At 40.4% G+C, this 12,849-nt stretch overlaps 1 protein-coding gene across 7 annotated transcripts in view; it reads left to right on the plus strand.

Annotated features, from left to right (window-relative positions):
- SEMA6D (sema domain, transmembrane domain (TM), and cytoplasmic domain, (semaphorin) 6D) overlaps positions 1–11,551 on the plus strand; it is a 15,958-nt gene extending 4,407 nt beyond the window's left edge. For 2 of the 7 annotated variants that reach the window (XM_008594297.1, XM_008594303.1), the window contains exons 8-19: positions 198–286; positions 1,021–1,238; positions 1,347–1,478; positions 1,806–1,961; positions 2,052–2,225; positions 3,044–3,184; positions 3,281–3,358; positions 3,899–3,960; positions 4,318–4,374; positions 5,878–6,045; positions 7,792–10,776; positions 10,843–11,551. In XM_008594297.1, the coding sequence (XP_008592519.1) occupies positions 198–286; positions 1,021–1,238; positions 1,347–1,478; positions 1,806–1,961; positions 2,052–2,225; positions 3,044–3,184; positions 3,281–3,358; positions 3,899–3,960; positions 4,318–4,374; positions 5,878–6,045; positions 7,792–9,080 (2,564 nt within the window). In that variant the 3' untranslated portion in view covers positions 9,081–10,776; positions 10,843–11,551. Of the gene's footprint in view, positions 1–197; positions 287–1,020; positions 1,239–1,346; positions 1,479–1,805; positions 1,962–2,051; positions 2,226–3,043; positions 3,185–3,280; positions 3,359–3,898; positions 3,961–4,317; positions 4,375–5,877; positions 6,046–7,791 lie in introns of all 7 variants that reach the window. The other 5 variants (XM_008594298.1, XM_008594299.1, XM_008594301.1 and 2 more) reach the window with 5 other exon arrangements.
- The last annotated feature ends 1,298 nt before the right edge of the window (positions 11,552–12,849 follow it).

Below are 12,849 nucleotides of genomic sequence, written 5' to 3' on the forward strand. Positions count from 1 at the left end.
AGTCCATTAGCTGACTTTAAAGACACCAGTTCCCTGAAGCTTGAACACACCCATAATGGGACTCCTCAGTGTCACTGGTGTATCAGTTCTTGTTGGCTTGAATGTAACTATGCGACATCTGTCAGTCATGCCTGGCAGTCGGGGTCTTATGCTAGATTATCCTTTAGGAACCAGTTTGTTTTCAATTTTTCTTTCAGAGCCGCACTTTCTTCATGCCATAGAATATGGAAACTATGTCTATTTCTTCTTTCGAGAAATTGCTGTAGAACATAATAATTTAGGCAAGGCAAGTATATATGCTTGACTTGTATGGTAAACTTGTACTGCATGGAATTGAGACCACTGTGGGAGAGTTACAGATGCTCTCTTGGCACATGTTCCAGCACTCACTGCAGCATAGGGAGGACCAGGTGCAGAGAGGTGGGTTGCTTATGAGAATAATTACTAGAAAACACCTGAGCAATGACCAAGGTAGGAATGGCAGCCTTGGACCTTGAAAAGGTTTCATATTTTTCTGTCACCACAGAGTGTTGTACAGGTACCCTTGAGCTATGGATGCTTCTTTTACTCTTTAGAAACCTATTAATAGTCTATTCTTTCTCAGTGTCAAAAGACAGGATGGAAAGTAGGGGCCCCTGTTCAGTTTTTAGTGTTTCAGTCAAAGCCCTGTGATTTTAAAGTATTGCAACCCCTTCTATGCCAAGTTGAAAGATGGCACTTTTAATACTACGAGAAGCAAAGCTTGAGACAAAGTGCAGGAATGGTTTTCTCTCAGCAAGGCAGACAGATAGCTTGCTTCTTGGGGAACATGTTTAGCAGAACAGGAAAATGGCCTTTTTTTCTTACAGGTAAATCTAGTTTACATTCTTACTGTACAGACCCCTAGAGAGAAGGCTGCTAGGTTCTTTTGAGCCAGATATATCTTTAGCAATGTTTGTGCTTCCCTTAAATAGCAGCTTTTTGTCTCCATTCCTCTTCCATGCTCATAACCCCATCACTCTGCCTTTGTCCCATGGGCAGGCTGTATATTCCCGGGTGGCCCGCATATGTAAGAACGACATGGGTGGCTCCCAGCGGGTCCTGGAGAAACACTGGACTTCATTTCTGAAAGCTCGGCTTAACTGTTCTGTCCCTGGAGATTCGTTTTTCTACTTTGATGTTCTGCAGTCTATCACAGACATAATACAAATCAATGGCATCCCCACTGTGGTCGGGGTGTTCACTACACAGCTCAACAGGTAAGAACAGATCCCTGGCACTTCAAAAGATGTTCTGTGTGTGCTTGTTGGAACCGGGAGTGGGCCCATTGACACCAGCTCTGCCTGATGATTTTCTTCTTTTTTCAGCATTCCTGGTTCTGCAGTCTGTGCATTTAGCATGGATGACATTGAAAAAGTATTCAAAGGAAGATTTAAAGAACAGAAAACTCCAGATTCTGTTTGGACAGCAGTCCCCGAAGACAAAGTACCAAAGCCAAGGTAAAGAAAAAAGTCGAAAAGGGTTTTATCTTGAATGAAACCCTCTGGTCATTGGAAGCGTCCATCCTCAGAGAGCAGCTGGGCCAGCCTCCACCTCAGGAAGGGTCCCTCTGCAGAAGAGAGTCAGTAAACATAACCCTGTGGCCTGCAGCTCTGTGAGTGTGCATGTGGAGAACTCGTGGAACTGAGGGGAAGAGCCTTGCTCCTCTGGTTTCACTCTCTCCTTCCTCTCTGACCTCTTCTTTCAGAATGTACACTTAACTTTCAGATATAATTTGAGTGTGGGGATGAGGAGAGGAGAATAAAGGAACACTGTTTACCTTTCAGGCCTGGGTGTTGTGCAAAACATGGCCTTGCAGAGGCTTTTAAAACCTCCATCGATTTCCCGGATGAAACCCTGTCGTTCATCAAATCCCACCCCCTGATGGACTCTGCCGTTCCTCCCATCGCCGATGAGCCCTGGTTCACGAAGACTCGGGTCAGGTGAGATGATGTGGAAGACAGTGGCCCGCTCCCACCAGCGTGACCTCTTCCTGTTGGCCTGCCCTCTGACTTGCCCGCCTCCCCTGGTAGGTACAGATTGACGGCCATCGCAGTGGACCGGACCGCCGGGCCCCACCAGAACTACACAATCATCTTTGTTGGCTCTGAAGCTGGTGTGGTACTTAAAGTTTTGGCAAAGACCAGTCCCTTCTCTTTGAATGACAGCGTATTACTGGAAGAGATTGAAGCTTACAACCATGCAAAGTAGGTATAGTTTACGAGAATGCTCTTCAGCACTGCTCAAAATTTTCCGGCATGTATTTTATTTAGTCATTTCCTCTCAGCCCTCTAAATTAGCAGTGGTTTGGCATATTAGTGTTTTTTTTCCTCACTGAAATAAATCCTGGGTTTGTTTTTGTTTTGTTTTGTTTTTGTCCTGAGCCCACTAGGCAAGGAGGTTGAACAGTTGATGAGTTTAAAAATAATTCAGCCCTTGTTTTTCATCTGTAGAAAAGGAGACATTTTAGCACCACTCCTCTTACCTTGCAGATATATTTCAGGAATGCTACATGCAGCAGCCAGTAGTAAGCACACACACCACACACGGAATATAACTCTAGTTAAGCATTTTCTTCCAGCCATTGATATGTAAGGGATTATCTGGACCATTAAAACAAATAAGAAATAGGTGAGAGAATTGGAGCAAAGGAGACTAAGGAGAGATCCAGAAACATCCAGCATGGGAAAATGTAAATGCATTAAAACATTATCCTTTTCATTCCCTTTAGTCTAATACAGCCTTCACAAATGCAATTTCCTTCGATCATCATAACAGAAGAGCAATCTTAAAAAAAAACCCTTTGTCCAGCCTGAAATTTAACCAGCCATGCAGAGAAGTAGATGATGAATCACATAATTATTATTTCCCAAACTATATACTTGCCTGGTTTGCTCCCAAGGATATTCCTTAAGAGTCCCCCCAGTTCCCCATAATTACAAAACCAAACCACACTTGCCTTGTTCAGTTTATGTAGCTTTCGACTGACTAAATGTGTGGCTTCAAAATGTATCCCATAAAATAGGTGCAGTGCTGAAAGCGAGGAGGACAAAAGGGTCATCTCATTACAGTTGGATAAAGATCACCACGTTCTGTACGTGGCGTTCTCTAGCTGTGTCGTCCGCATCCCCCTCAGTCGCTGTGAGCGTTATGGATCATGTAAAAAGTAAGCTCGGGTTTCTGTGCTTACCCTGGGGCTTGCCGCATCAAAACCTCTGCTGACGAGAAGATTCAAGTTAACATTCTGTTTGGTTTCACACAGGTCTTGTATTGCATCCCGTGACCCATACTGTGGCTGGTTGAGCCAGGGATCCTGTGGTAGAGTCACCCCAGGGATACCGTAAGTGTACTTTGTCACATTAGCCAGGATGAACTCTCTCCTCCAGAGTCCCTAAAAGCTAGCAATTCTAGAAAACTTCCACACTACTTTTCCTCTTCTTTCTTTCTTCTTTTCTTTATTTATTAAGAAGAAAAAAGAAAACCCGAAGATGTGAGAAGGAAGGGCGAATATAGGCATAATAATAGGGAAATGGATGGAGAGGAAAAAACCAATTCTTTTCTATTCTCTTCAACATTCTAGTTAAATTTGTAACAGAAATAGTCATTTTAGCAAGTTGGGTGGAAATGTCGATTTTTTTTCTCTCTGCCCATTCATACTAATCAGTCTGTGTTCTTGGTTCTGCTCTGGGTGTCACTTGTGTTCCTATGAAGGCTGTTAACCGAAGACTTGTTTGCTTTCCATAACCACAGTGCTGGAGGATATGAACAAGACACAGAGTTCGGTTACTAATCAGTCTGTGTTCTTGGTTCTGCTCTGGGTGTCACTTGTGTTCCTATGAAGGCTGTTAACTGAAGACTTGTTTGCTTTCCATAACCACAGTGCTGGAGGATATGAACAAGACACAGAGTTCGGCACCACGGCCCACCTAGGGGACTGCAACGGTAAGACAGAACCTTCCACTCCCGCCTGCACTTCTTTTTGACCACATTTGCACGTGAACATTATTTTACAATCAGCCTTTTTAATGACTCAGGACACATACCACCTAGCATTTAACTTAAACTTCGCAAAAGCTGAGCCGTTTGGTCATGGGGATACGTTAGATAAGAATCTTACTTTTTTCTTTTTCTTCACCATTTACAATTTTGTAGGAAATCTAGAGAAAGGTAGTCTAACCAGTAGGTGAATCTTTTAATTTATAGTCTTTTCTTTTGACTTTTTTAGTTAATTGGAATTCATAAATTTTTACTTTCTTTTGGTTACTTTTCACTGATTACTTGTTCCTTTAATTCTTTTAGAAATTTTGCCTACTTCAACTACACCAGATTACAAAATATTTGGCGGTCCAACATCTGGTTAGTTTTTTTTAATTTTTTTGAATTAACAACCTTTTCTTTCCTTCAGTTCAGCATTTTCAGCCCCTTCTTCCCTCCTTTTGCACAGTTTGGCAGCCCTTCATTTTTCTGCTTTGACTCATAATCCCACTGACGGTACCAAAAGACTTTTTCTTACTCAGCACTCCACCCCTGTGTAGCATGTTAACAGTTCATCATTGACCAAGGCACATCCTCTAAGGAAAATCAAACGGGTTAACCTAGATGCATCCCAGCTGCACGTACACCCACCACCTGAGCTTTCCCTTCTCACCCTCTGCGTTGTGAATGTTCCCTCCAGCCATCCGCAGTTCATGGATGGCAGAATTTCATTATTTTCCCCTTCTCTCCTCACCTTTCCTAAGACCTAGTAAACAAATACACATTTCCCAAAAAATGTGTATTTATTAGTTTTAGAGATCTTTTTTGAATGGTTTGCAGTAATTCTGGGAATCTTTGAATGTTGTGGTCTCCGTGGTGTGAAAAAGGCTTCGGTTGAATGAAGCTGGTTTCTGATGTTGTAAGATGTTCAATGGACTGTCTACGCCCCTCTGCCTGTGTCTGTTTTGGAGCCTTCATCTGTGTTGCACCAGTGTGAATTGGGGTCTCTGTGGTTTTAGCCTAAAAGCATATGCTTACATTTTGAGGCAAAATCTACTTGGTGGAAATTGGTAATAGACATGCCTAAGAGGTTAAGTTACTGCCAGTCCTATTGCAGCTTCTAAAACTCACAGTTTCATCTGTCAGGGGCAGGGCGAGAAAAGGATAGCAGATCCTATATATCAGAATATCCTTATTCAGTTTGTAAATACCATTGTGTTTGCATGAGTTGCTGCTAACTCTTTGGAAGAAACACCCTGTGCATTTTGGAAAGCACAGGCAAGGTTTGTCCCTGCTGCAGGGTTTTACTGTGGACAGTAGGACCTCAGTGCAGTGAAAACTCTACAGATGGACAGGAGGCCCATGGTAAAGCAGAACAACCTCTTAGGCAGAGCCAGTTCATCAAATCTAAAATCAAGTGTTTACATGGACTTAACCAGGTATTTTCTGATAAAGCTATATTGTAGTTTCCCCAGTAAAGGAAATAAACTTTCCAGCCATCTATGTAAGTGCTTTTTAAAATATATACAAAAAGAAATGAAAGGATGTTGTCTCACAAGAAGATGAGAAAACAGCAATTCATCTGCATTGGGATTTGTATTACCTTTTCCATGAGTATCATTTATAACTACAGGGGCTTTAATAGGAATGGTTGGAGTGTCTTTAGTTTTGAAATCTAGTTAATATGTCTTTACTGTTAATTTTTAGTTTTTATTTTCCTCTTGCAAGAAAAGGATTTAGCGTAGTCTCCTTAGGTATGATTTTACAAAATCCTAGAACAAGCTTTCTCTTAAGTGTACTTAAACTTCACTTAAAAATACAACAGACCAATCAGAAAAATCTTCTGACACTATGCATGTTAATAAAATCTGTTTGCCACCACAGACATGGAGGTATCTTCATCTTCTGTTACCACAATGGCAAGTATCCCAGAAATTACACCTAAAGTGGTTGATACCTGGAACCCTAAACTGACGAGCTCCCGGAAATTTGTAGTTCAAGATGACCCAAACACTTCTGATTTTACTGATTCTTTATCAGGTATCCCAAAGGGTAAGGCTTCACCAGGGAACTCATCTCTAACTGAGTGGAAACCTGATTCCTAATATCTCTGAGGAGTGTGCACCAAAATGGAGCTGCTATTACTGCTACCTCCATCTGCACTGGCCACAGTCACTTCGGTTTTCTGTGGTCATATCTGAGTGCATTCCTTAAAAGATGACAGAGGTGGAAAGCAATTAAACAAAGGGTTGGTGAAACAGCCACTCAGACAATCTAATCTGTGTTGATTTCTGTCTGAAGAAGCTGAGAGCCTGCTGGATATCAGAGAATTTCAGGGTCACTCTGGTAACATCAAAAAACAAAACTCATTAATTGCAAATATTCTGATATCGCATGTTTTGTCTAGGAGCCTTTCCCAGCCTCTTGTTTCGCTTCAATTCAAAATGCAATATGAAAAGGACGTGTGAGGTGCTGAGTTGCTTGAATGTCACAAGCAATAAAACATTACAGAGTCCTTGTCCATAACTATCGTTTTCAGCCCATAATAGAAGCAGTTATAAGATAGCTGCCTGTTGAGAGCTTATTAGATATATTACTCCAGAAAAAAAAAAAAAATCTATTCTTTAGTGCTTACTAACCTATGGAATCAAGTTTCCAATCAGTTTTTACAGCAGTGCATTGTCATTTATGATTTATATCCGTTAATTTTGGTTTTATGTGTTTTCATTGTAAACAATTTTTAAATCATTCTTTTTACTTTGCTTTCTTTAGCAATACTACTACTTTCTACTTTTCTTTCTTGGTCTTTCACAGTGCCATTGCATTTCATAACCCTGAACATTGATTAAAAACAGCTAACATTCAAAGACCTCAATACTAACGTAAAGCCACAGAATCTTCAACATCACTCTGACTTACCCTACTCTGGGATAGCTGTGTTTATAGCATGTAACAGACTTGGATACCTCTTAAACTAACATTTCTTTGATTGACTGTTAGATGTCTGTGGTTGCATTAAAAATTTCAGTAATTACAAACTAATTCACTCTTCTCCTCCTAGGTTCAATTTAAATATTTCTAAAGTATTTCCAGACAATTTAATGATATTACTTAACTAATACATAGTATATTTCCTTAGACCGTCTTGATTTCTTACATAGCAGGTAATGCAAGAGTGTTTCACCCCAAGATGGAATAAAAAAAAAAAACCAAAGCAAACGAGAAAGTCTGTATTTGTAACTAACAGTGACCATGCAGATGCTTTTAGTTTGTGAACAAATTATGTTTCATATTCTTGTTAATTTAGCCTAATTATACTAGTGTAATTATTTTAGCATAATATGTATTTATGTCAATTTGTACGTTTCACTAATCCTATCAGCTGCCCTTTAATCCTAATTTATGAATTAGAAGGAAATCATGAGACAAAACGTTTCCTGCATTTAATATAGGCTATTTAGAAAAACATACATTTTCTAACTCTATTTTTTAGATAGAAACTCCTAAAATTTCTAATGGTATATAACAACTACTTAAGAGGGGTTGGGGGAAAAAGGATAGAAAAATACAGATCAGTATGGGGTTAGAGTTATCCTGGCATTTGCAGCAATCACGTATGTCTGTAGGGACTCTATTGTAATTAAAGAAAAAATATATGGAATTTTGGAGTCTACGTGACCCTTCAGGCTAAGCATATAGACCATATGAACGTAGTGTTGTCTTAGTGGAAGCTATCTGCTGCTTAATGTTGTTTTTAAAATGCACTTCACTCAAACCTTTCCTGTGTGTCTATTGCAGGTGTACGATGGGAAGTGCAGTCTGGAGAGTCCAACCAGATGGTCCACATGAATGTTCTCATCACCTGTGTCTTTGCCGCTTTTGTTTTGGGTGCGTTCATTGCAGGTGTGGCAGTATACTGCTATCGAGACATGTTCGTTCGGAAAAACAGAAAGATCCATAAAGATGCAGAATCTGCCCAGTCGTGCACAGACTCCAGTGGAAGTTTTGCCAAACTCAATGGTCTCTTTGACAGCCCAGTCAAGGAATACCAACAGAACATTGATTCTCCTAAATTGTATAGTAACCTGCTGACCAGTCGGAAAGAGCTGCCACCCAATGCAGATACTAAATCCATGGTGATGGACCATCGAGGCCAACCTCCAGAGCTGGCTGCTCTCCCCACACCTGAGTCTACACCTGTGCTCCACCAGAAGACCCTGCAAGCCATGAAGAGCCATTCAGACAAGGCCCACAGCCATGGGGCTTCAAGAAAAGAAACCCCCCAGTTTTTTCCTTCTAGTCCTCCCCCCCATTCCCCATTAAGTCACGGTCACATCCCCAGTGCTATTGTTCTTCCTAACGCTACCCATGACTACAACACATCTTTCTCAAATTCCAATGCTCACAAAGCTGAAAAGAAGCTTCAAAATATTGATCACCCTCTTACAAAGTCATCCAGTAAGAGAGATCACCGGCGTTCTGTGGATTCCAGAAATACCCTCAATGATCTCCTGAAGCATCTAAATGACCCAAATAGTAACCCCAAAGCCATCATGGGAGACATCCAAATGGCCCACCAGACCCTAATGCTGGATCCTGTGGGACCTATGTCCGAGGTCCCACCTAAGGTCCCTAACCGGGAGGCATCGCTTTACTCCCCTCCTTCGACTCTCCCCAGAAATAGCCCAACCAAGCGAGTGGATGTCCCCACCACTCCTGGAGTCCCAATGACTTCTCTGGAAAGACAAAGGGGTTATCACAAAAATTCCTCACAGAGGCACTCTATCTCTGCTATGCCTAAAAACTTAAACTCACCCAATGGTGTCTTGTTATCTAGACAGCCTAGTATGAACCGTGGAGGATATATGCCCACCCCCACAGGGGCGAAGGTGGACTATATTCAGGGGACACCAGTGAGTGTTCATCTGCAGCCTTCTCTCTCCAGACAGAGCAGCTATACCAGTAATGGCACCCTTCCTAGGACGGGACTAAAGAGGACACCGTCCTTAAAACCTGATGTGCCACCAAAGCCTTCCTTTGTTCCTCAAACCACATCTGTCAGACCACTGAACAAATACACTTACTAGGCCTCAGTGTGCTCTTCCCCATGGCTCTATCCTGTCCGTGTTGTTGAGAAGATGACATGGTAAGTGTACATTAAGACGAGAGACTCACTTGTATTTTAAGAGAACCAAGTGGCCAAAGAAACTGTTTCTAACTTTGGCAGCATCAGAACTTGCCACATGTAGCTACTGCAGCAAGGCTTCCGTGCACTTGCCTGAAAACAAAGGAAGGTGCTGGTCATGACATTTCTTTTGTTTGAAGCTAAAGAGATGAGTAGCTCCAAGGGGCTACCTTACCAGTGTAAAGAGCTGATTTGGTACTCAGAAGAATCTGTGAACAAATACTTGAAAATGGGTTCAATTTAGACTGCCGTTATGCGTGGTCTTCCCATTAAATGTGAACATTTTAATATGTATGCATTCACCTTGCCTCTTGCACAAATGTCAAAAAAAGATGGTAATATCTCAAAGAAACGAACTTGTAGATTACCAAGCAGTTTGCTAAAAATTCAGTCTTTGACCCAAACAGTAGCATTTTTTTTTCCCATGTGTGGCATTTTTTTCATGCCACCAAAAAACTGTGTTGCAAGTGTGTGTTTGCGTGTGTGTGTGTGTGTGTGTGTGTGTGTGTGCTGTACCCACTATGATTTGTTTAGATGCCTGTTGCATCTTTTGTGCTATGGAGTTGTTTACACTGAGCATGACTGAACAAGAGACAATAACTTCTTCCCACAGCAGTCCATTGGGTTCAGCTTTGAGAAAGGAATAACATTGAGGATCCTTTGACTGTCGAAATGATGAACTTGATGTATGTGAAACCAATGCCAGAATGTAAGAGTCCCAAGTAATTTCGTGCTGCTATTCATTATAACTTCTATTCCAGTCTTTCCAGCTTAAGGAGATAGAGCTATTAAGCGGTATTCTTGATTTATCCACCAGTATTCAATAGTAAAACTACCTGTCCACTGTGAATCAAAGCCTGAGTCACTCTATTTAACCTTGGACACAATAATAAGTTTTAATTTTGATTGTTTGGCTTTTTTCCCATGTAGTAAAATTTATCCTTTAACTCCTCCTACCCCCAAGGTAAACAAAAACAAAACAAGATAAAAGAAAGATGTATGAAAGGAATTATAATTGGCTTGACAGAAACAGTCTGTGAAACTTAACAGTGGTGCAATCACGTTGTCTATGTTGTGTTATGTGAGAATCTTCTCCTAAGTCATGCAGGTAATGACAATATACTGTAAATACCACATGTGAGTTTACCTGAATCTGTGCATTTTGTGCCTTATTCATGAGAATGATAGAAGTACTAAAATATGTCCAGTGTTTTCAATATAGCACATCATTTACTGAGTGCCTGTTGTAAATGTTTTTCAACCAGCACCCAAAAAGACTTTTAAAAAATCATAAAACAACCTAGGACAATTAATTGTTGAATCATCCACCCAAATAGCAGCATTACATTCTTTGCCATGATAAACATTCCATTTCTGCCTTCATAAGGATGAAACAGTGATAATGTGAAGTCAAATGAGGTTTCCTGGGTTATGTGACACCTGCAGAAATCGTATAGAGTTATTTATACGTAATTTGGCAGAAACCACTTACAGCTGATGATGTGCAACCCTGATGACTGTTTCAGTTCATATGCTGCACACCACACAATTGTTTCTTGAACTTACTCTAGAAAGTACCAAGGCAGAGGAATGCTCCTGAGACAAAAAAAAAAAATCAACTGATTTCTTGTGATAACGCTGACGATATATATTGCTTGGGGGAGGTCTGAGACAAAAAAAAAAAAAATCAACTGATTTCTTGTGATAACGCTGACGATATATATTGCTTGGGGGAGGACAGGTTGCAGAAAACCAGACCATTTTTTATACAGAATGTAGAATATTGATACAGTTATTCTTTTCCTTTGAGAATGTTGTTTTCTCAAGAACATGATTTCCTGTGATCTCTGGAGACTCAAAAGCTAAAACTTGTTCTTGAAACACTTCAGCTTTGCAACTAAAATATTACAGATTAATAATAAATTAAACCAACCAATGATAAACACTACTCGGTCCACCAACAAGAAATGTGTGTTTGAAATCACTTTACCAATATTAATCCCAGCGTGTGTAAAACGGACCAGTAACTCTGTGTGCCCCAATAACATTTTGTAACATTGTGCTGCCTTGTAGTTTGTAACGTGACTTCTATCAGTATTTATGTTGAAATTTCTAACATTAAATCTAGTCTTTATCCTGTTAATTTAATTTTTTAAACGCTTTATCCATTTGTGCAAAGGTAAACACAGATTGTATCTTTTTTAATGGTACGGCATAAAAAGTAACCCTAAAGTGAAGTGGCTCTATACTGTTTTATAGAGTACTTTAACATGTGTAGATATCTTGTAAACTTGTATTGTGGAGGTGTAAATAATATGTACTTTGGGTTTTTAACACCGCATGTAAAGTCAAAATAAAATATTCAAATCATTATGTCTTGCTTCTTGATATTGAAGAGGTTTATAACATATCATATTTTAAAAATATTTTTGAGTTAAGTAAGAGTTTGTTTAAAAATCTACCAAAATATTTTGGGCTGAGCCCGTGGCACACTCGGGAGAGTGCAGCACTGGGAGCGCAGCAGCGCTCCCGCCGCGGGTTCGGATCCTATATAGGGATGACCGGTGCTCTCACAGTGCTCACTGGCTGAGCGCGGTGCGGCCGGTCTCAAAAAGGACAAAAAAAAAAAATCTACCAAAATATTTTTATCCGGAATATTTGCTACCCAGTCACAGTGATAGTACCATTCTCACCTTGCAAGACTGATACTGAAGGCCAGAGCCCCTGGAAAAAAATGAGGAACTATTCAGAAAACCAGATGAACTGTCCTGCATCAACTGTCAAATGCCTCAGGCAAACACACCAGTGGCTCACATGGTCCACATATCTAATTCAACAGGTATTTTTAAAATTCGTGATTTGTATTCCCATGTGAAATTTTTAATGTAGGTTTAGTTCAAAATTATAACCGGCAGTGGGGTTCTTGTGAACATTTCTTGCTATTTGGCACATGGAATTTCTCAATTCCATTGCTTTAATTGAATGGACTAGATTAAGGAGATATCTTCCCCAACTATTGAAATGGAAGGTACAAATATGATTCCATGATTCTTCCTTTGCATGTAATTAGTTGGCAGCTGCAGTCATTGCCCCTTGTGGATCTTGAGGGTGGGAGGCCCCTTCCGAGAGGGCTGATAGCAGTGGTTGTAGCAATTCCTGCCCTCTTGGTTCTAGCTGCTGCTCCCAGCCAAAGGCCCATCTGTCTGGCCATGTTTCCTCAAGGAGCCTCAGCAGCATCTTTGAAGAATAGCAGAAGTTGCCATATTCCTGGCTTGGGCCTTCTTCTCTCTCATGTTGTCATCTAATTAGGGGTGCTACATTTCAATGTCAGCTCAGTGATATCAGAAATCCTTTTTTTAAAAAAACTAAAGCACATAGAAGTCAAAGAATTTCTCTGAAGTCATAAGTTAGTGGCAAAGCTGGGACTTAAACTGGGTTTTTTAACTCTTAGTCCAGGGTTTTCCTAGTATGACAGTCTGCCTATATATTATGGATCACTAATAGAAATTTTCAAATAGTAATATCAGTATTATTTTTTATCTCTACAGTGGAGCTAAATTAAAATCAGTTTCTTTAAAAAAAAAAAAGTCCTTTTTTATTCCTATCGTGGCATGCTCTAGTCTAGAGATATGAAGAGTTTGCAGGAATCCTTTTGTGAGAGAAACAGATCA

The sequence above is a fragment of the Galeopterus variegatus genome, unplaced genomic scaffold (assembly GCF_000696425.1).
Source record: "Galeopterus variegatus unplaced genomic scaffold, G_variegatus-3.0.2 Scaffold10534, whole genome shotgun sequence".
NCBI lineage: Eukaryota > Metazoa > Chordata > Mammalia > Dermoptera > Cynocephalidae > Galeopterus > Galeopterus variegatus.